The 22,625-nt window shown below is 36.4% G+C and overlaps 4 protein-coding genes across 4 annotated transcripts; 2 read left to right on the top strand and 2 right to left on the bottom strand.

The window, feature by feature from the left end:
- Window positions 1-1,059: 1,059 nt before the first annotated feature.
- LOC133332033 (probable cytochrome P450 6a14) lies at window positions 1,060-2,629 on the bottom strand. The gene is made up of 2 exons (XM_061540416.1): window positions 1,555-2,629; window positions 1,060-1,499 (listed from the first exon to the last, which is right to left on the bottom strand). The coding sequence occupies exons 1-2, from the start codon at window positions 2,627-2,629 to the stop codon at window positions 1,060-1,062; spliced, it is 1,515 nt and encodes a 504-aa protein (XP_061396400.1).
- Window positions 2,630-3,752: 1,123 nt separating this feature from the next.
- LOC133332042 (cytochrome P450 6a8-like) lies at window positions 3,753-5,302 on the top strand. The gene is made up of 2 exons (XM_061540424.1): window positions 3,753-4,818; window positions 4,881-5,302. Exons 1-2 carry the CDS (start codon window positions 3,753-3,755, stop codon window positions 5,300-5,302), a joined length of 1,488 nt encoding a protein of 495 aa, XP_061396408.1.
- Window positions 5,303-7,915: 2,613 nt separating this feature from the next.
- LOC133332040 (cytochrome P450 6a8-like) lies at window positions 7,916-9,468 on the bottom strand. The gene is made up of 2 exons (XM_061540422.1): window positions 8,400-9,468; window positions 7,916-8,331 (listed from the first exon to the last, which is right to left on the bottom strand). Exons 1-2 carry the CDS (start codon window positions 9,466-9,468, stop codon window positions 7,916-7,918), a joined length of 1,485 nt encoding a protein of 494 aa, XP_061396406.1.
- A 9,455-nt stretch (window positions 9,469-18,923) lies between these two features.
- LOC133332038 (probable cytochrome P450 317a1) lies at window positions 18,924-22,065 on the top strand. Its single transcript, XM_061540419.1, has 2 exons — window positions 18,924-20,085; window positions 21,595-22,065. Exons 1-2 carry the CDS (start codon window positions 18,924-18,926, stop codon window positions 22,035-22,037), a joined length of 1,605 nt encoding a protein of 534 aa, XP_061396403.1. The 3' UTR covers window positions 22,038-22,065.
- The last annotated feature ends 560 nt before the right edge of the window (window positions 22,066-22,625 follow it).

Genomic DNA, 22,625 nt, shown 5'->3' with positions numbered 1-22,625 from the left:
AATTCTCTAGACCCCGATGTCGATATTTTTTCTATAGAAAAAATTCTCTAGACCCTGTGGTCGATATTTTTTCTATAGAAAAAATTCTCTAGACCCTGGGGTTGATATTTTTTCTATAGAAAAAATTCTCTAGACCCTGGGGTCGATATTTTTTCTATAGAAAAAATTCTCTAGACCCTGGGTCGATATTTTTTCTATAGAAAAAATTCTCTAGACCCTGGGGTCGATATTTTTTCTATAGAAAAAAACTCAGGACCCTAGGGTAGATATTTTTTCTATAAAAAAATTTCTCTGGACCCTGGGATCGATATTTTTTTATAGAAAAAATTCTCTAGACCCTGGGGTCAATATTTTTTCTATAGAAAAAATTCTCTAGACCCTGGGGTCGATATTTTTTCTATATAGAAAAAATTCTCTAGACCCTGGGGTCGATATTTTTTCTATATAGAAAAAATTCTCTAGACCCTGGGGTCGATATTTTTTCTATATAGAAAAAATTCTCTAGACCCTGGGGTCGATATTTTTTCTATATAGAAAAAATTCTCTAGACCCTGGGGTCGATATTTTTTCTATATAAAAAATAATCTATAATCTATATAAAACATTCTCGATATTTTTTCTACAGAAAAAAAATTCAAGACTCTTTTTCTTCTATAGAGAAAATATCAGGACCCTAGGGTAGATATTTGTTTTAATTCTCGATATTTTTTCTAAAGAAAAAATTCTCTAGACCCTAGGCTCGATATTTTTCCTATAGAAAAAATCTCAGGACCCTAGGGTAGATATTTTTCCTATATAAAAAATTCTCGACATATTTTATACAGAAAAAAATTTCAGGGTTCTATTTTCAGGACCCTAGGCAGATATAATTTTTTAAAAATTCTCGATATTTTTCTACAGAAAAAAATCTCAAGACCCTGGGGTCGATATTTTTCCTATAGAAAAAATTCTCAAGACATCAGAGTCGATGTTTTTTTCTGTATGAACACTTCTGGGGACCCTAGGGTCCCAAATTGTTTACCTCAAAACCTATGTGTAATAAAACGCTTTTATATTATATCAGTGAATTCTCCACACCCTTCTCTTTATTCCAACAACTTTTAAATATATTCCATTTTTCGAAGTTACGAAAAATCCCCTCTTATCCAATTCCATTGGAACTTGCGTTAGGGGGCAACACTCAAAACGATATTTGCTCAATAGAAATATTAAACCTATTTTCGTTTGCATTTTACCAAAACGCATACCAATGCAACTTCGTGGACCCTCACCAAATGGTAAATATGCTGAGGGGTGACGTCTCTCAGATGCCTCCGCGCCAAAGCGATTTGGATTGAACTCCTCGGGATTTTCATAATAATCGGAATCATGGTGAATGGCATGGATAGGTATGATTATTTGAATATCCTTTTCAATGGTGTGCCCTGTGTGGGGGACGTGGTAATCGTGTGTGGCAACACGTATTAGGCCAGCGAGGACGGGATATAGGCGCAAAGTTTCTGTTGGGATGGAAAATATTTATTAATAAAAAAATCCGGATTTTGGTATTCTCACCTGAAATCGTCTGCTCTAAGTAGGTCATTTTTTGTATATCTTCATAGCGGAGTTCCGTATCGTCCTCCCCTAAAATTCCCAAAATTTCTTCTCTTAGATGTTCCTGAATTTCTGGATTCCTTGCCAATTCGTATAAAGTAAACGCCATTGTGGTCGATGAGGTTTCAAACCCGGCCAAAAAGAAATCGAACGTAAAGGCAGCCATCTGCTCAAAACTTATCCCCTCTCCCTCTCTGGCCTTCATTTCAATCATGAGATCTATAAAATCATTGGATTTTATATTATTTTCCAAACGATATTCCACAGTTTGGCGTATAACGCTCATGAAAAATTCCGTCAGGTCATCGGGAAATAATTTCATTCTTAGACGTTGGCAAATATTCGGATTCATTACCATGAACAATAGCAGCAAGGGGTGATGCCGCGGTTTGGTAAAAATCTCAATGCCTTTTTGACGAAATTCCGTCTTGGGGTCCTTTAGGCTACTGCACTCAATGCCGAAGGCACAATTGGCAATGACATCGGTGGTAAAACGTGAACACAGGTCCTTGATTTCTAACACTGGATCCTTACGTTTCTCCTCCAAGACCTCATCGATGGTTTGCAATAAAATTTTACCCACTTTAACAACTGTCGGAAACATATATTTCATACGTGCCGTGGTAAAGACCGGTGTTAGCATAGCTCTCATTTTACGCCACTGCTCTCCTTTTAAGTTGCTCAAATGCCCCGTCAGAGGATCATCTTCGACGTTATGAAAACCACCACGATTTTGAAAATATTGAAAATCTTTAACCAACACCTTTTTTATTAAATCCAAATCTAATAGTAATGCCGACCTCTGCATAAACATATAACATCCCGCAAAAGGTGCCTGGCCTTTAAATTCATTATATAAACGTTGATAGATGTCCCGCAAGTGATGTGTGGTTCCCAGGCCTTTGAAATTTCCAATCAAAGGCAATGGAGTTTCTTGTAGAATTCCACGTCGTAGCCAGTAGCTGTAGTGGCGATATAAATATACCAAAGAAAATATCGTGCAGCCGATTACTAGTGTTCCCAGCAGACCGAACATTGTAACGGAGAATTTTACAAAAGACCTCCTTCACCTTGAAAAGCTTTAGTTGAACTAAATCAGTTAAACTCAATGTCTGCTATAGAAAGCTTTCTCTTCTCTCTAAGTTATGTCATTTGAAAGGGAGAGAAAGAGCATTCCAGTCTGATCACTCAGAGAATTTCATGGAGAGAAAATGCGTGTTGTGTTGGACCCTAAAAAATATTTTTAAAAAATCGACGCCTTGTTTGAGACCCTAAAAAATATTTTTAAAAAATCCACGCCTTGTTTGAGACCCTAAAAAATATTTTTAAAAAATCCACGCCTTGTTTGAGACCCTAAAAAATATTTTTAAAAAATCCACGCCTTGTTTGAGACCCTAAAAAATAATTTTTAAAAAATCCACGCCTTGTTTGAGACCCTAAAAAATATTTTTAAAAAATCCACGCCTTGTTTGAGACCCTAAAAAATATTTTTAAAAAATCCACGCCTTGTTTGAGACCCTAAAAAATATTTTTAAAAAATCCACGCCTTGTTTGAGACCCTAAAAAATATTTTTAAAAAATCCACGCCTTGTTTGAGACCCTAAAAAATATTGTTTGAGACCCTAAAAAATATTTTTAAAAAATCCACGCCTTGTTTGAGACCCTAAAAAATATTTTTAAAAAATCCACGCCTTGTTTGAGACCCTAAAAAATATTTTTAAAAAATCCACGCCTTGTTTGAGACCCTAAAAAATATTTTTAAAAAATCCACGCCTTGTTTGAGACCCTAAAAAATATTTTTAAAAAATCCACGCCTTGTTTGAGACCCTAAAAAATATTTTTAAAAAATCCACGCCTTGTTTGAGACCCTAAAAAATATTTTTTAAAAAATCCACGCCTTGTTTGAGACCCTAAAAAATATTTTTTAAAAAATCCACGTCTTGTTTAGGGATCCTAGGGTCATGAGAATTTTTTCTATAGTCCCTTATAGAACACAGACCTCTGGGGTGGTGAGAATATTTTCTAATGCAGAAAGCTCTCTCTTAAGACCTCTGCAATTCATTACCCCCATAAAATCGTTTAGATAATAATTGTGCAGGAGAATTTTGCCAATGCTATTGAAAAGTGATTAGTCCCATTCAATCGTTCGGATAACAACAATGGTCTCTCTAACGTTGCAGATTTTTATATTATTACTAATTATATTAATAATTTGGTTACGCTTCCAATTGAGTTATTGGCAAAGGCGTAAGGCACCCACGGTCCCCACTACAGGTCTATATAAACTCACAAATCGTGAACATATTGCCTATTCGTATCAAAGGGCCTATCAACGGATGCGACGAGAAAATAAAGGATATGCTGGAATTTATACCCTAATAGTCCCCACCCTCCTTATTGCCGATTTGGATATGTTGAAATTGATATTGGTCACAGAATTTGAAAGATTTCCTGATCGTGGATTTTTTGTGAATTATAAATCGGATCCTTTATCGAAAAATATGGCAAGGTTACATGGAGAGTTGTGGCGCAAGATTCGGACGAAGATAACACCAACCTTTACTGCGGCAAGAATGCGTCAAATGTTCGATAATGTGGAGATGATTGGTAGGCATTTCATCCGGGTCATGGAGAAGGAAATTGGGAGGCATAATCAGGAGTTGGATGTTCGCGACCTGTGTGCCCGTTTCACAACCGATGTTATTGGGAATGTGGCCTTTGGCCTGGACTGTAATAGCCTGGAAGATCCCCACACGGAATTTCGAACTATGGGGGATAAGACATTTTCTGATGTCAACCCTCTTTGGGATATGCTGGCATCACATTTCCCCAAATTATTTACCTGGTTGGATTACAAAGTCTCTACACCGGAATTGATTTCATTTTATTCGAGAATTGTTCGGAATACAGTGGCATATCGTGAACTGAATGGGGTGCGTCGTAATGATTTTTTACAATTGTTAATTGATTTGAAAAATCAACCCCACCAAGAGGGCGAATATCAATTGGGGATGGATGATTTAATAGCCCAGTCATTTGCATTCTTTTCGGCGGGTTTTGAAACCTCTTCGAGTACGATGGCATATGCTCTCTTCGAATTGGCCAAAAATCCTCAAGTGCAGGAGAAGGCAAGACAAAATGTCGTGGAAGTTTTGGAGAGATATCAAGGGGAATTGAGCTATGATAGCCTCAATGAGATGAGCTATATTCGGCAGGTCGTACAAGGTAAACACTTTTTTTATTTCAAATTTATTTTCCTTCTCATATTCATCCCATCCTTCTTCCAGAAACCTTACGCAAACATCCTCCCGTACCCTCTACCAAACGTGTCTGTCGCCATCCCTATACTTTTCCCGATAAACAGAGTTTAAGTGTGGAACCCGATGTTCAAATAATTATACCCATCTATGCCATACATCATGATCCGGAATATTATTCACAACCGGAATGCTTTCGTCCCGAACATTTCTCCTCCGAAGAACGGAATCAACGGCATCCCATGGCATATTTACCATTTGGAGCTGGACCAAGGATCTGTATTGCTGAGCGCTTCGGTATGATGCAGACAATGATGGGTCTGGCCTTACTTTTAAAGAATTTCAAGTTCTTGCCTTGTACCAGAACTGCCGAACGTTTGAATTTCGATCCCATGAATGTTTTTGTATTCAGCAGCAAAGCTGGTATTTATTTGAGAGTGGTGAAAATATAAAATGAAAATAATTCATTTGACAAAAAAAAATAATCTTCGGTCAGGCCTAATTTTTTTTATTTAAAAAAAAAGAGAAATTCAATAGATAAGATTATAGACCAATTTTTTTACTTCGAGGAGAGCGATTAACACAATAATAGGTTATTTGTTTTGGAACATGCATTGATAAGGTATATCTTCTAATCTTCCACTTGTATTACTTTTAGAAAAAAAAAATCCCACGAAAATTATTATACCCTACACAACTATGTTGTCGGGGTATTTTAGCTTTGTGCCTCTAAGTATACCGATCGACATATCTCGACTTGCTGAGTCGATCTGGACATGTGTATCCGCCCGTCCGTCCATTATAATTTGTAAACACGATACAGGTCACAGTTATGGACCAATTTTGCATGTAGGATGGGTTCAGCCCAATGAAGACCCCGTTTGGTTTTTGGTAAAGATCGGTTAATATTTAGGGGATGAAATGGACCAAATACTTAATTTTTGTCGGTTTTCTGGTCGCTCTATAGGCCACAATTATGGCCCATGATTTTTTTTACATGATGCACGGGATCGGGCTAAAGAATAAACATGTCTGTTTTTATAAAGATCAGTCAATATTTAGCGGGTCAAATTGACCCTGACTTTTGTGTGAAAAATGTTAAAATTTGTATTCTATGGCATATACATTTACCTCTGAGGGACATAGACCCGCGAAAATGATAGTATATCCAAGAGGAGTGGTTGGACTTTAAATTGATACCAATTATACGGTCATATGTACTCCGATGTGGGAGTTACACTTAAATATTTACAGGTGCTTAGGTTCTGAGATATTATTTTGTAACCCATTACCACACTATAGGGCGGAAATATAGCGCTGATAGCTGTGAAATTTCCCATGAGGTTCTAGTTATGGTCAAGGTAATAATTTTGGGACGAAGTGCACCGAAAACTTTTGTGTATTTTTCGAATCGATCTATAGGCCACAGTTTTAAGCCGAACATCAACCCACGGTGAAGGCAATCTGGACAAGTATCTAGAAGAGCTGTACTGAATATTAGAAATATTCGGAATATATTTCAGTGTATGGAAGAGGTGCAAGAGGGTGCAAATGTCACGAAATATTGTCCTGGCTCGGAATAAAAATCCGCAGAAAGTTATAGTGCCGTGGTAGTTGTGTAGGGTATCGTATGGTCGGCCACATCAGACAATACTGCTTCCCTCACTAGTTTAAAAATATTTTTTTCAGGTCCATCTTTAGACGTTCGGGGTTCTACAATAGGCGTAGATTTTTTAAAACTATATTTTCAGGGTCTACCTTTAGGCGTCCGGGGTTCTACAATAGGCGAGGATTTTTTAAAAATATATTTTCGGGGTCTATCTATAGGCGTTCAGGGTTCTGCAATAGGCGTGGATTTTTTAAAAATATTTTTTCATGGTCTAGCCCTAGGCGTGGATTTTTAAAAAATATTTTTTCATGGTCTAGCCCTAGGCGAGGATTTTTTAAAAATATTTTTTCAGGGTCTAGCCCTAGGCGTGGATTTTTTAAAAATATTTTTCATGGTCTAGCCCTAGACGTGGATTTTTTAAAAATATTCTTTCATGGTCTAGCCCTAGGCGTGGATTTTTTAAAAATATTTTTTCATGGTCTAGCCCTAGGCGTGGATTTTTTAAAATTATCTTTTCATGGTCTAGCCCTAGGCGTGGATTTTTTAAAAATATTCTTTCATGGTCTAGCCCTAGGCGTGGATTTTTTCATGGTCTAGCCCTAGGCGTGGATTTTTTAAAAATATTTTTTCATGGTCTAGCCCTAGGCGTGGATATTTTAAAAATATTTTTTCATGGTCTAGCCCTAGGCGTGGATTTTTTAAAAATATTTTTTCATGGTCTAACCCTAGGCGTGGATTTTTTAAAAATATTTTTCATGGTCTAGCCCTAGGCGTGGATTTTTTAAAAATATTTTTTCATGGTCTAGCCCTAGGCGTGGATTTTTTAAAAATATTTTTTCAGGGTCTATCCTTAGGCGTGGATTTTTAAAAATATATTTTCAAGGTCTACCTTTAGGCGTGAATATTTTAAAAATATCATTTCAGGGTCTGGAAATTCTAAAAATATCTTTTCAGGGTCTGGATATTTTAAAAATATCATTTCAGGGTCTGGATATTTTAAAAATATCTTTTCAGGGTCTTGATATTTTAAAAATATCTTTTCACGGTCTACCTTTAGGCGTGTATATTTTAAAAATATCTTTTCAGGGTCTGGATATTTTAAAAATATCTTTTCAGGGTCTGGATATTTTAAAAATATCTTTTCAGGGTCTGGATATTTTAAAAATATATTTTCATGGTGTGGATTTTTTAAATTTTTTTGAATATTTTTTCATGGTATATCCTTAGGCGTGGTTTTTTTAAAAATATTTATCAATGTCTAACAATTGTTCCAACCCTAGGCCCCTATTAGTTTTAAAGAATATATCTTTGTTCTTTAAAAGTACGCAAATTTATAGGTCATTGCCTGCCATACCGCTTATCACGTCATCTAAGATGCACTTAATTTAATCGCATTGATATTCAAAGGCCTTTTTCCACGAATCTTATCTTCTGATAAGACGAAATTTTATTTTATTTACACCTGTTCAATATTCAAATATATACCATCTTTACTATTGAAGACACGAACATTGAATGGGTCAAAATTTAAACGTTTCGGTGTCCTTTCGCATACCGAAAATTTGAAATTCTTCAGTAGCAATGCCAGGCCCATCATTGTTTGCATCATACCGAAACGTTCAGCAATACAGGTTCGTGGCCCAGCACCAAATGGCAAATATGCCATAGGATGACGTCGGCTGCGCTCTTCGGGGGAGAATCTTTCCGGCCGAAAGATTTCCGGCTGGGGATACAACTCGGGATCATGATGTATACCATAGACTGGGATCATAATGTGTACATCGGGTTCAATGGTGAGGCCATCGGGAAAGGTAAAGTGACGACGGCAAACACGTCTACCCGAAGGAGCCACTGGGTGTTTGCGCAGGGTCTCTGAAAATGGGAAATTAAGAATATTAGGGAGAGGTGTAGAAAAAATATTCGGAGTGTGTTAGCCTTACCCTGCACCACCTGCCTTATATAGCCCATTTCATTGAGACTTTCATAGTTAAAAACCCCTTGATATTTTTGCAAAACATCCATCACATCCTGTCGTGCCTTTTCCTGCACCTGAGGATTCTTAGCCAATTCGTATAAAGCAAAGGACATGGTACTCGATGAGGTCTCAAAGCCACCAATAAAGAACACAAATGCCTGGGCTATCAAATCGCCCATATCCAATTGATATTCCCCCTGCTCCTCCTGGGGACTATTTTTCAACTCAATCAAGATATCCAAAAAATCATTACGTTTCACTTGATTGCGTTCACGATATTCCACTGTCTCACGGACAATGCGAGAATAAAAATCTATCAATTCGTTTGTGAAGACCTTATAACCCAATCGGTGGAAAAATCTGGGATATGTGGAAGCTATCATTTCCATAAAGGGGTGTATAGTATAGAAGGCCTTATCCCCTTTCAAACGAAATTCCGTTTGGGGCTCCTTCAGACTGTTACACTCCAGGCCAAAGGCCACATTACCAATTACATCAGTGGTGAAACGGGCACACAAATCCCTGATTTCAACCTCATGGTTCTGCTGCTCCACCTGCTCACCCATGACCTTGATGAAATTCTTACCAATGGCCTCCACATTGCCAAACATTTGACGCATGCGCCCCGAACTAAAGGTGGGGGTCAGCTTCGTTCTCACCTTACGCCACAGATCACCATGCAATCTCACCATATTCTTGGACAATGGATCGGCATCATAATTCGTATAGAGACCACGATCGGGAAAGGAATCAAATTCACTGATGTATATCAATTTCAGTAAATCCAAATCCGCCACCAGCAGAGAGGGTGTGAACAGAGTTAGGAATCCGGCATAGGGTTTATTTTCCTCCCTCAATCGTTTATAGATTCGTTGATAAACGAAGGCAACATGTTCACGATCTTTGAGTTTATGCAGATCCGAACCATCTACGCTGAGAATCTGATATTTCTTCCAATAATTTCGCTTCTTGTGGTACCACACAAAGATTAGGGCAAGGGGTAGAGTAATTAGTAGCAACGGAACAAAGATCATTGTAGTTGCTCGAACAAAGTTTAGAATGCGACTAAATGTTGTTGAACCCGCTCTCGCAGAACTCCCATTAAAGCTGTGCTGTTTCTAAAAGCTTTTTTATTGTTTTTATTATTTTTTGTTTTTGTTTAAATGCAAAAAGATTAGAGCGACTGCATAGTAAAACTAAAGGAGAGATATAATAACAAGAGGTTGCCTCCAGAGCATAACAAGTAATTTAGTCAGGGTGAGTTCAAAATTAATTTTATACCCTACACAACTATGTTGTCAGGGTGTTATAGCTTTGTGCAGCCCCAAGAGTTTGTAACGCCGCGAAATATTGGTCCCAGACCTACCTTTAAGTATACCGATCATATCATATCTCGACTAGCTGATTCGATCACGAAAATTTTGCTTGTAGTATGGATTCTGCTCAATGAACCCCTATTATTTTTGGTAATGATCGGGTAATATTTAGGGCATGAAATGGACCAAATACTTAATTTTTGCCCGTTTTTCTGGTCGCTCCAGAGGTCGCAATTATGGCCCGAATATCGCGAAATTTTGCCTGTTTTGAAAAAGATCGGTTAATATTTGGCTGGTCAAATAGACCCTGACTTTTGTGTGAAAAATTACAAAATTTGTATTTTATGGCGTCTATATTTAACCCTGAAGGACATAGACCCGAGAAGTTGATAGTATATCCAAGAGGAGTGGCTGGCTTTTAAATTACCAATTATATTGTCGTATGTACTCAGATGTGGGAGTTACACTTAAATATTTGCAGGTACTTACGTATTCATATAGTATATAGTAACCCATTATCACACTAGAGGGCGGCAATATAGTTCTGATCGCTTTGAAATTTTCCATGATGATCCAGTTATGGTCATGGACAACGTCTATAATTTTCGGTGATGATCCGATAATAATTTTGGGGTGAATTAGACCGAAAACTTAATTTTTTGTTTTTTTTTTCGAATTGATCTATAGCCAACAATTGAAAGTCGAACATCACAATACAACCCACGGTGAAGGGAATCTAGACAAGTCATTAGAAGGACTGTACCGAATATTAGTAATTTGGCCGACTAGAGAGCCAACAGGATGCAAATATCGCGAAATATTGCCTAAGCTCTAAATATAGAACCCAACAAAATTAGGTCTTCTTCGAAGTTTTGTAGGGTATCATATGGTATCATGTCCGACTATACTGCTCCGCTCACTGGTTTAAAAATATTTTTTAGGGTTTGGATTTTAAAAAAAATATTTTTAGGGCTTGGATTTTTTTAAATATTTTTTTCTGTGCCTACTTATAGGCGTGGATTTTTACAAAAATATTTTTAGGTCCTGGATTTTTATACCCTTCACCACACTGTGGTACAGGGTATTATGTCTTTGTGCATGTGTTTGTAACAGGCAAAAGGAAAGGAGATAGGCACATGGTTCCTTTAGAGAATAAGCATAGAATCACTTTCTGAGTCAATTTATGCATGTCCGTCCGTCCGTCTGTCCATCCGTCCGTCTGTAGAAGTTAAATTGTAAGCAAAGTACAGGTCGCATTTATCATCCGAATTGGATGAAATTTGGCATAGGTCACTTATTTGGTCCAACGACGAACCCTATTGAACCTATTGGTGAAAATCGGTTCAGATTTAGATATAGCTCCCGAATATAGTTTCGTCCGATTTAGGGTAAATGGGGCACAAAAGTCAATATATATCTTTCGATTTGCATGAAATATAGCATAGTGTTCTGAATTAGGTGCAGAATGATGTTTGCTAAGTTTCGTGAAAATCGGTTCAGATTTGGTCCGATTTAAGGTAAATGGTGTACTATATATCTTTCGATTTGCACGAAATTTGGCATGACGTACTAAATTAAGTCTAGAATGATATCTGTTAAGTTTCGAGAAAATCGGTTCAGATCTAGATATAGCTCACATATATTTTTTCTTTCGATTTAAGGTAAAAGGGGCACCAAAGTCACCATATATCTTTCGATTTGCATGAAATTTGGCATATGGTACTGAATCAGGTCCAGAATTATGTGTGCTAAGTTTCGTGAAAATCAGTTCAGATATAGATATAGCTCCCATATATATTTTCGTCCGATTTTAGGTAAATGTTGTACCAAAGTCCCTATACATCTTTCGATTTGCACGAAATTTGGCATAGTTTTCTGAATTGGGTCCAGAATATTGTGTGCTAATTTTCGTGCAAATCGGTTCAGATATAAATATAGCGCCCACATATATATTCGTCCGATTTAATATAAATGGTGCATCAAAATCCCTATATTTCTTTCGATTTGCTCGAAATTTGGCATAGCGTTATGAATTAGGCCTAGAATGATGTGTGCTAAGTTTAGTGAAAATCGGTTCAGATATAGATATAGCTCCCATATATATTTTCATCCGATTTTATATAAATGGGGTACCAAAGTCCCTATACATCTTTCGATTTCCATGAAATTTGGCACAGGATACAAAATTAGGTCCAGAATGATGTGTGTTAAGTTTCATGAAAATCGGTTCAGATTTAGATATAGCTCCCATATATATTATCGTCCGATTTAAGGTAAATGGTGCACCAAAGTCCATAAATATCTTTCGATTTGGACGAAATTTGGCACAGCGAACTTAATTAAGCCTAGAGTGATGTGTGTTAAGTTTCGTGAAATCGTTTCAGATTTAGATATAGCTCCCATATAGATTTTCATCCGATTTAATGGAAATGGTGCACCAAAGTCTCTATTTATTTTTCGATTTACACGAAATTTTGCATAGTGTACTGAAATAGGTCTAGAATAATGTGTGTTTAGTTTCGTGAGAATCGGTTCAGATTTAGATATAGCTCTCATATATATTTCCGTCCGATTTGATGTAAATGGTGCACCAAAGTCTCTATTTATTTTTCGATTTACACGAAATTTTGCATAGTGTACTGAAATAGGTCTAGAATAATGTGTCTTAAGTTTCGTGAAAATCGATTGAGATTTAGATATAGCTCCCACATATATATTTCCGTCCGATTTAAAGTAAATGGTGTACCAAAGTTCCTACATAGCTTTCGATTTGCACGAAATTTGGCACAGGATACTGAATTAGGTCCAGAATGATGTGTGCTAAGTTTCGTGAAAATCGTCCGATTTAAAGTAAATGGGGCAGCAAAGTCCCCATATATCATTCGATTTGCACGAAATTTGGCACAGCGTAATGAATTAGGCCTAGAATGATGTGTGCTAAGTTTCGTGAAAATCGGTTCAGATTTAGATATAGCTCTCATAGATATTTTCGTCCGATATAAGGTAAATGGTGCACCAAAATCTCTATTTATCTTTCGATTTAAACGAAGTTTTGCATAGTGTACTGAAATAAGTCTAGAATAATGTGTGTTAAGTTTCCTGAAAATCGGTTCAGTTTTAGATATAGCTCCCACATATAGTTTCGTCCGATTTTATATAAATGGTGCACCAAAGTCCCTATATATCTTTGCATATTTTCGTTCGATTTCATGTAACTCTTGCACTAAAGACCCAGAGTTTTTCCGATTGGCGCACAATTTTCTACAATTTACTGAAATTAATATAAATTAATCTCTGACCAATGTCGTTGAAATCGGTTCAGATTTAGATATAGCTACACATATATATTTTAGTCCGATTTAAGGTAGATGGTGCACCAAAGTCCCTACATATCTTTCGATTTGCACGAAATTTTGCATAGCGTACTGAAGTAAGGCTAGAATGATGAAAATCGAAATGATGTGTCCTAAATTTCGTGAAAATCGGCTCAGATTTAGATAAAGCTCTCATATATATTTTTTTGCGATTTGATGTAAATGGGGCACCTCAGACCCAAAGTTAAGCCGATTGGAACAAAATTTGCATAACGTAATGAAGCTACTATAACCTACAGTGTGTCAAGTATTGTTGGAATCAGTTCGGATTTTGATATGGCTCCCATATATAGTTTCGTCCGATTTTAGGTATATTTTGCACCAAAAACCCAAAGTAACGCACAACGTACCGAATTTAGAGTAGTCTAACGTGTGCCAAGTTTTGTTTAATTTTGTTCAGATTTGAATATCTGTTTAATTTACCCATAGTGGTGAAGGGTATCATATAGTCGGACCCGTCTTACTTTACTACTTTCCTTACTGGTTTAATATTATTTTTCCGCTCAGGAAATTCAGCTGCAAATTTTCCAACAGAAACCCTAATCAGCTAAGCTGAATTGCAGATTTTATTTTAAAGACCTAATTCAGCTAGGCAGAATAAAAGATTTTTGGACTGAAACCAAATGCAGCTTGGTGAAATTGCAAGATTTTTACCAGAAACCGAATAAATAAAAGTAATAAAATTGTAATTCAGCTGGGCTCAGTTTCACATTTTATCTTCAGCTAAACTGAATATCTAATTTAGATTGACAAAATTAAAGACTTCCCATTTGAAACCTAATTCAGCTGGGCTGAGTTGGATAAATCCCACCGAAACTGGATTCAACAAGACTTAGTTGAAGATTTCCGAACCGAAACCGAGTTCAGCTATGCTGAATTATAGGTTACCTATAGGAAACCACATTCAACTACAAATCACCCATTCACCCTTCAGCAGTTCTGAATGAATATTTCCTCACCCTTTATAGATAATCCACTTTGACATTTACCTGTCAAGTACTATGTAAATTTAATTTCATACTTTATCTGTTATCTTGCCAAAAAAAAAAAACACTTACACACACACGCACACATACAAATTGACAGCATATTCTAGACGTCAAGATATGCGATAGATATTAAAACGTACACACACACACACACACACACTTTAACACATCACTTAGATATCAGCATAACCCAAACCTCTGAATGACGAGCACAGATTAACGACCGTTGGTTTAAAATTCCGACACTTAATTTTCGTACGTAAGTACAGCTTTTTGTTGTTGTTGTTCTCTTTTTTTCTTTAGTAAAATTTTCATTTTAGTTAGATTAATTAACTTCACATTAATGCTAATCTTTAAAATAAGCAGAGAGCGAATAGCATGAGAGCTCGAGAGAGAGAGAGAGAGTTAACGTTGTTGAGAGCACTCATTCGCGTTAGATCCAAATAAAGTCAATTCCGCTTGTTTTGTTTGCAATGTTTCGTGTTTTTTTTTTCTTCTCGTGTTATATTCGTATTTGTTTGTGTCATTAACACTCATTCAAAATCGGTTCGATGACGAATTGATCAATAAAAAAATACACCTCCAAAATTCTACTCCCCACAACTGACAATCTTGAGGGGAGGAGATATTGCGAGGGGGGCTCTCAAATTCTATTGTATTCTCTAGTGCAGAATAAATGCAACCTCTTGTTCTCTCTTGGTGTCCCCTCAAACTCCAACTTGTTGTTGTTCTTGTGTTTGCTGCTTACGATTTGTCAAATCAATTGTCAAAAATGAACAAGTGAATTCAACAACAATAACAACTGAGAATTGGAATGTTTCTTTTTTTTTTGTTATATGGATTGATAAGAGAGCTTTGCACTGCCACCATAACTGAAGCGTTTCAAAAATAATTTTTGGTGGGAAAACCGCACAGGCATGGGGGACATTGGAAATGAGCTACAATTACTCTAACTTCGTTTTTTTCGAGCGGTTGAATTAAAAATAAAATTGATTTTACCCAGCTGAATTGGGTTTCCGTGGAGAAATGTACAATTCAGCCCAGCCGAATTAGTTTTCCGAGCGGAAATTTGCTATTCAGCCAAGCTGAATTAGGGTTTAGTAGGCTGAATTAAATTTTTGAATAAAACTCAGTAATTCAGGCCGTCTGAATTAGATTATGCTTAAGAAATCTGCAATTCAGCCAGCTGAATTAGGGTTCCTTTTGAAATTTTAGTACAATTAAATTTCTGAGGTCAGCTAGCTGAATTAGATTTTGTGAAGAAATTAAGCTGCATAAATTCAGCCCAGCTGAATTAGGTTTCATATTATAAAAGGTTTCACCAAAGAAATGCAATTCAGCTTAGCCAGCTGAATTAGGGTTTTTCTAATGGAAAATCTAAAATGTGAAATTTGTAGGTCAGCTGAATTAAATTTCTGATGCAAATTCTGTAATTCAGCGAAGCTGAATTTCATTCTCGTGGCGAAATCTGTAATTCAGCCCAGCTGAATTAAGCTTCCGTCTGCAAATTTACAATCTAGGCCCGATGAATTTGGATTTTGTTAGGAATTATGCATTTCAGCCCAGCTGAATAAGGTTTCACCAAAGAGATCTTCAATTCAGCTCAGCTGAATTTGATTTTCCTTACGAAACCTGAATTTTAAGTCGGAAGATTCACATTTCTAATGGAAAAAACTGAAATTCAGCCCAGCTGAATTAGGGGTTTCTTTCGAAATCTGAAATTTAGGTCAGCTGAATTAAATTTCTGATGAAAAATCTGGTATTTTAGCCCAGCTGAATTTGATTTTCGTGGCGAAATCTCTATTTCAGTCAGGCTGATTTAAACTTTCGTCTGTAAATCTACAATTTAAACTTGATGAATTAAGTTTCTGATGATAAAACTGCAATTCAGCCCAGCTGAATTAGGCTGAATCTGAAATTTAGCCCAGCTGAATTAGGGTTCCTTTTAAAATTCTACAATCTAGGTCAGATGAATTACATTTTAGTAAAGAATTTTGCAATCCGGCTCAGCTAAATTAGGTTCCTCTTAAGAAATCTGCAATTCAGCACAGCTGAATTAGGTTTTTCTTTTGAAATCTGAAATTTAAGTTAGCTAAATTAAAATTCTGATAAAAACTCTGCAATTCAGCGCAGCTGAATTAGGTCTCCGTGGGGAAATCTGCAATTCAGCCAAGCAGAATTAGGTTTCATTTGAAAATCTATAATCTAAGGCAAGTGAAATCTTTTTGTTGAATTTTGGTCAGCTGAATTAAATTCCTGACGAAAAATCTGCTATGTTAGCCGAGCTGAATTTGATTTTCGTGGAAATCGAAATCTAGCTATTTCAGTTTTGTTAGGCTGATTTAAACTTTCGTTTCTGTAAAAAATCTACAATTTAACTAGGACTTTACGATGAATTAAGTTTCATTCCTGATGAAAAAATTCAGCAGAGCTGAATCAGTCCAGCTGAATTAGGTTTTCATTAACAAATCCACAATTCCACCTAGCTGAACTTGGTTTCGATTTGAAAATCTACAATCTAGGCCAGATGAATTAGATTTTTTGTAAAGAATTTCCTTTTGAAATTTTCCTACAATTAGGTTTAAATTTCTGATGAAAAATCTGCAATTCAGCACAGCTGAATTAGGTTTTTCTTTCGAAATCTGAATTTTAAGTCAGCTAAATTAAAATTCTGATAAAAACTCTGCAATTCAGCACAGCTGAATATGATTGCCGTGGGGAAATCTGTAATTCAGCCCAGCTGAATTAGGTTTTCATTACAAATCCACAATTCCACCCAGCTGAATTAAGTTTCCGTTTGAGAATCTACAATCTAGGCCAGATGAATTCGATTTTTGTAACGAATTCTGCACTTCAGGACTGCTAAATTAGATGTTTCTTTCAAAATCTGCAAGTTATGTCAGCTGAATTAAATTTCTGATGAAAAATCTGCAATTCAGCCAAGCTGAATTTGATTTCTGATGAAAAATCTGCAATTCCTTAGGTTTCCTTGAAAATCTGCAATGTAAACGAAATGAATTGGATTTTTTTAGAAATTATATATTTAAGCCTAGCTGAATTAAGTTTCCCTTAAAAAAATCTGCAATTCAGCCCAGCTGAATTAGGGTTTCTTTACGAAATCTGAAAATTAGGTCAGCTGAATTAAATTCCTGATGAGAAATCTGCAATTCAGCACAGCTGAATATGGTTGCCGTGGGGTAATCTGTAATTCAGGGCAGCTGAATTAGGTTTTCATTAACAAATCCACAATTCCACCCAGCTGAATTACGTTTCCGTTTGAATATCTACAATCTAGCCCAGATGACTTAGATTTTTGTACAAAATTCTGCACTTCAGTCCAGCTGAATTAGATTTTCCTTTCAAAATCTGCAATTTAGGTCAGCTGAATTAGGTTTTCATTTCAAAATCTGAAATTTGGGTTAGCTGAATTAGGGTTTCCTTTCGAAATCTGCAATTTAGGTTAGGTGAATTAAATTTCTGATAAAAAATCTGCAATTCAGCCCAGCTGAATTTGATTTCATTGGGGAAATCTAGAATCTAGGACAAATAAATTAAACGTAGGTTAGGTTTTCCTTAAGAAATATGCAATTCAGCCCAGCTGAATTAGTTTTCCAGCAAAAAGTCTATAATTTCATCCAGCTGAATTAGTTTTCCATTAGGAAATTTGCAATTCAGCTCAGCTGAATTAATTAATTTGAGTTGCTTTATGCAAAAAAAGTCACCTTAACATTGACATCTCAACATCCAACACATAATCTAAGCTATTGTTTTGATCTCATATCAATTGTGCACTTTGCTGGCATCGAATTGTCAATACTGAACATCTTAATTGCTTGTAAACTTTGTGCTTTAATTAATTGTTGCAACAATAATTGTTATAACTTGGTCAATATTTGTTTACATTGAGGGGAGGGTGAGTTCGGAGACGAGTCACCACCCCCTGCCCTCACTGACATCACAAACAATAGAATAGAGATGGTAGATCATTTAATCTCGTAAAGAACCTGTATTGATGATGCAATTAAAAGCTGTTGCGGTCAGATAGAGAGAGAGAGAAAGAAAGAGAGGGAGAAGAGAGAGTACATGCAATAGATGTATGCTACAGATGAAATAAAGAAATATTATTCAGTTGAAAAAAATATTTTAAAAAAATCCTCGCCTAAGGAGTGATCTGTTTTAGACCCTGAAAGGGTTTTAAAAAATCCACACCTTGTGTTGGGTGTTGAAAAAATATTTGAAAAAAATCCTCAGCCTTGAAAAATAAATTTTTAATTAAATTACATTTTTTATCTTACCTTGTGCTGAACCCATCACACCTATTGTAGCGTACCCTACCCGCCAAATAATAATAATATTTGCTGATAAACCCTTAGACAGCAGCACCATTGCTGTGAAAAGTTTCAGCTGAATGTACATAGAATGGTGAGTATCAGAAAATAGAAAACAACAACAATAACGCCAACAACAACGACAACAAAAAAAGGTAACATCGCTCGCTTCCCCAACTCATTCACTCGCTCCCAAAAAGTTCATTAATCAGTTAACAAATAAGCGTTTAATACAACTAGTCACAGGCGTAACTCTTGAAAAAAGTTCTGATAAATAAAAACGCGATTAAATTCGAAACAAAAAAATAAAAAAAAAAAAAACACGAATGTGAAAACGAAAAGAAAATGAAAATCACGAAATGAAGCAGAAAATCAGATCTCCAAAAATTAATTGCCAAAAAAAGTTTTGAAAATTAAAAAGAAAAAAAATATTTAAATTATTTATTTATGCTGTTGTTGTTGTTCTGTGCATGTAAATCGTCATGTGGGTTATATTTTTGTTGTTGGGTTTAGCGATATTTCTTATCTTAACCCTGATAGTTGTGGCCATCGTTTATATACGCGACTATTGGCACTTTGTGGGGGTACCGCACGATCAGCCGCGTTCTCTGCGCGAAGTGATTAAGACCTTCAGTAAATATGGCACCACCACTCAGGTCAAGGATCAAAATGAATATTTCAAAAAGCTCTACAAGAAATTCAAGGGGTCGGGGCCCTTTGTCGGTTTCTATCATCTGTTCGAGCCACGTGTCATGGTCCTCAGCCCGGAGCTAATGCAGCAAATTCTCGTTAAGAATTTCTCCAATTTCAATGATCGTGGCCATTATCACAATCGCAAATCGGATCCCCTCTCAGCGGATTTATATTCCACCAGTGGAGATCAATGGAAAGAAATGCGCTTGAAACTCGAACCAGTTTTCCAGAAAGCCTACATGTTCCACTTTTTCGAAAGTATACGTGAAGAGTGTGAGAAGACCTTTCTCCTCTTCGAATTGGCTCGCCAAGAGTACCAGAAAATCTCTCCCCAAAGTGATGTGGCCTTCGATGTGAAACCCTTTATGCATCGCTACGTCCTAGGCAACATTGCCAAGTGTGTCTTCGGCCTCAACAAATCAATGCAGCAAAAATATCCCCTCGAAGAATTCGATGCCATGACCCAATTTGGTTTACACACCCACCGCCATGGCGGTTTCCTCAACTCAATTATGGATCGGAATCCGACGCTGTTTCGTTCCTTCAATTTCGCCACCACAAAAGTTAAGGTACATACCTATTTTATGACTCTCTTGAATGATGTCATTCTGCATCGAAGTAAGGCGGAGAATCGCACCGATGACTATCTACAATTGCTTATCGATCTAATGAATCAGGAATTTAATACCCATGAAACGGAAGTACATAATGAGGGTATCGGCCTCAAGGAACATTTGGTAAATGAATTGGCGGCCCATGCTTTTACGTTTTTGAGAGCGGGCCTCGAACCCACAGAGGATACCCTGTCGTATGTGTTATATGAATTGGCTAGAGATCCGGTTATGCAGCAGCGGGTTCGTGAAGAGGTTGCCAAGGCCTATGAACAGAATGGAGAAAATTTCACATATGAAGGGATACAATCACTGAAATTTATGGGACAATTTATATCGGGTAAGTGAAGGATGTGAAAACATCAATTCAGCAAAGAAATATTTCAATTGAGCTCAGTTGAATTAGGTTTACTTTAGTTTCCCACTAATAAATCTGCAATTCAGCTCAGCTGAATTGGGTTTCCAATACAAAATCTGCACTTCAGACCAGCTGAATAAAAAATCCTATAGCAAATCTGCAATTCAGCTCCGCTAAATTATGTTTTTGACAGGAAATATTCCATTCTAGCAAGGGTCAATTAATTTTACTATAATAAATCTGCAATTAAGCACATCTGAATTGGGTTTCTGATACAAAATCTGTAATTCAGCCTATCTGAATACAAATTCCAATAGCAAATCATCAATTCAGCTCAGCTGAATTAGGTTTTCGATAGAAAATCTGAAAATCGAATCGAAATTATAATTATAATTTGGTTTACAAAGGGAAATTTTAGATTTCCTATAGAAAGTTTGCAATTAAGCCCAGCTGAATTAGGTTTTAAGTAGGAAATCTTCAATTCAGCCCAGCTGAATTATGTTACCAATAGGAAATCTTAAATTCAGACCAGCTGAATTAGGGTTTCAGTAGGAAATCTTCAATTCAGCCCAGCTTAATTAAGTTTCCAATAGGAAATCTTCCATTCAGCTCAGCTGAATTAGATTTTCAGCAGGAAATCTTCAATATAATCCTAGCTGAATTAGGTTTTTAATAGAAATCTTCAATTAAGGCCAGCTTTATAACGTTCACCATAGGAAATCTTCAATTCAGCTCAGCTGAATAATAATTGCAATAGCAAATCTGCAATTTAGGCCATTGGAAATGGGTTTTTGATAGGTAGTATTAGCATTTCAGCGTAGCTGAATTAGGTTTGAGAAAGAAAGTCTTCGATTTATCTAAGCTAAATTGGATTTCCAATGGGAGATCCACAATTCAGCCAAGCTAAATTAGCTTTCAAAGGATAGATCAACTCCGCAATTTAGCCCAATCCTGGGGTTGAATAAGATTATAATAGAAAATCTAAAATGCAGCCTAGCTGAATTGTGTAATTCGCAACTCCGGCCAGCTGAATTGGGTTCCTGATAGAAAATCCGCAAATCAGCCCAGCTGAATTGGGTTCCTGATGAAAATCTGTAATTCAGCTCAGCTGAATTGGGTTGCTGATGGAAAATCTGCAATTCAGCCCAGCTGAATTGGGTTCCTGATAGAAAATCTACAATTCAACCAAGCTGAATTAGGTTTCTGATAGAAATTCTGCAATTCAGCCCAGCTGAATTGGGTTCCCAATGCAAATTCTGTAATTCAGCTCAGCTGAATTGGGTTTAAGAAAGAAAATCTGAAATTATATCCAGCTGAATTATATTCCTGAAAGAAAATCTCCACTTCAGCACAGCTGATTTGGATTCCTGATAGAAGTTATGTAATTCAGCTCAGCTGAATTTTGTTTTATTATAGATTACCTACAATTTAGCACAGAAAATATTTTGATTTCCTTAATGAAAATTATATTTATTATTTCTTTGCTTTCAGAAACCATACGCCTCCATCCAGTGGTGCCCTACATTATGCGCCGCACCCTCAACGATTACCTTGTGCAAAAGGATTCCAATTTCCTGATACGTAAGGACATCAATATCGTGATCCCCCTGAATGCTATGCACAATGACCCCGAGTATTATCCACAACCCCATATATTTAATCCAGATCGTTTTGCTGGGGAAACAAATCGCCAGCGACAATCCTGTGTTTGGTTGGGATTCGGTGAAGGACCCCGCAACTGCCTTGGCTTACATTTTGCCCAATTACAAATGCGTACCCTGCTGGCGATACTCCTAATGCGCTATGAATTCTTTTTGGATACACAAAATCTTATTGTATGCTGCCTCGAGGGAGTGGCACTGCGAATACGCCCCCTAAATGAACGTTCCGAATATGTGGAGAGTGAGGGGCGAGAATCGGCAGTTGTGATATGAAAAGTAGAAAAAATTAGTTTAATTTGATTTTAGATTTGAAAAAAAAAACAAAGTATTATTTGTTTGTTATTTATTTGATTGTTTTGTTTTTGTTTTAATTTGTTTAGTCAATATTTGTTGTAAGGAGACAATTGTTCATTTTGTGTTTGATAATGTTAAAATAAATGTTCAATAACATAGCCATGTAAGTTTTGCAGAATGACTGCTTTTTAATAATAGAAAAAATATTAAACTGAAGTGCCTAAAAATATGCAATATTTTTGTTTAATAATTAAAAAAGAGAATAAAGAAATAAATACCTTATTGTGGGTATATCTTAAAAAAATATTTTTAAAAAATCCACGCCTATTGTCGGAGCTTAGAAAAATATTCAGTAGTGTTGGCGGGTTATTTGGAATACCATTTGTATTTTGTTTTTGCAGAATAGTCAGGCTGAATCCCAGTTTGTTGTTTTTATAAAAAAAACTACTATTTATTAGAGAGGAATGTATGGCATTGTCGCCGAGGGGTAAGGCAGGGAAGACTAAAGTTTCAGATCTCGCCCTTAGTTTTTTGTTGGGATATTCCCCTGCTATGTGTCGCCACTTT

The sequence above is a fragment of the Musca vetustissima genome, unplaced genomic scaffold, assembly GCF_032173495.1.
Source record: "Musca vetustissima isolate MV318-11 ecotype Yass unplaced genomic scaffold, APGP_CSIRO_Mvet_v1 utg70801, whole genome shotgun sequence".
Lineage (NCBI taxonomy): Eukaryota > Metazoa > Arthropoda > Insecta > Diptera > Muscidae > Musca > Musca vetustissima.
Note: the sequence above shows the minus strand (reverse complement) of the source record. Positions and strands in the feature narration are given on the sequence as shown.

Coding starts and splice junctions, on each gene's coding strand:
- LOC133332033 (XM_061540416.1), bottom strand. CDS start 2,629: ATGTTCGGTCTGCTGGGAACACTAGTAATCGGCTGCACGATATTTTCT. Junction 1,500..1,554: donor CTTAGAGCAGACGATTTCAG/GTGAGAATACCA, acceptor CCATCCCAACAG/AAACTTTGCGCCTATATCCC.
- LOC133332042 (XM_061540424.1), top strand. CDS start 3,753: ATGGTCTCTCTAACGTTGCAGATTTTTATATTATTACTAATTATATTA. Junction 4,819..4,880: donor TATTCGGCAGGTCGTACAAG/GTAAACACTTTT, acceptor TCCTTCTTCCAG/AAACCTTACGCAAACATCCT.
- LOC133332040 (XM_061540422.1), bottom strand. CDS start 9,468: ATGATCTTTGTTCCGTTGCTACTAATTACTCTACCCCTTGCCCTAATC. Junction 8,332..8,399: donor TATAAGGCAGGTGGTGCAGG/GTAAGGCTAACA, acceptor TCCCATTTTCAG/AGACCCTGCGCAAACACCCA.
- LOC133332038 (XM_061540419.1), top strand. CDS start 18,924: ATGTGGGTTATATTTTTGTTGTTGGGTTTAGCGATATTTCTTATCTTA. Junction 20,086..21,594: donor TATGGGACAATTTATATCGG/GTAAGTGAAGGA, acceptor CTTTGCTTTCAG/AAACCATACGCCTCCATCCA.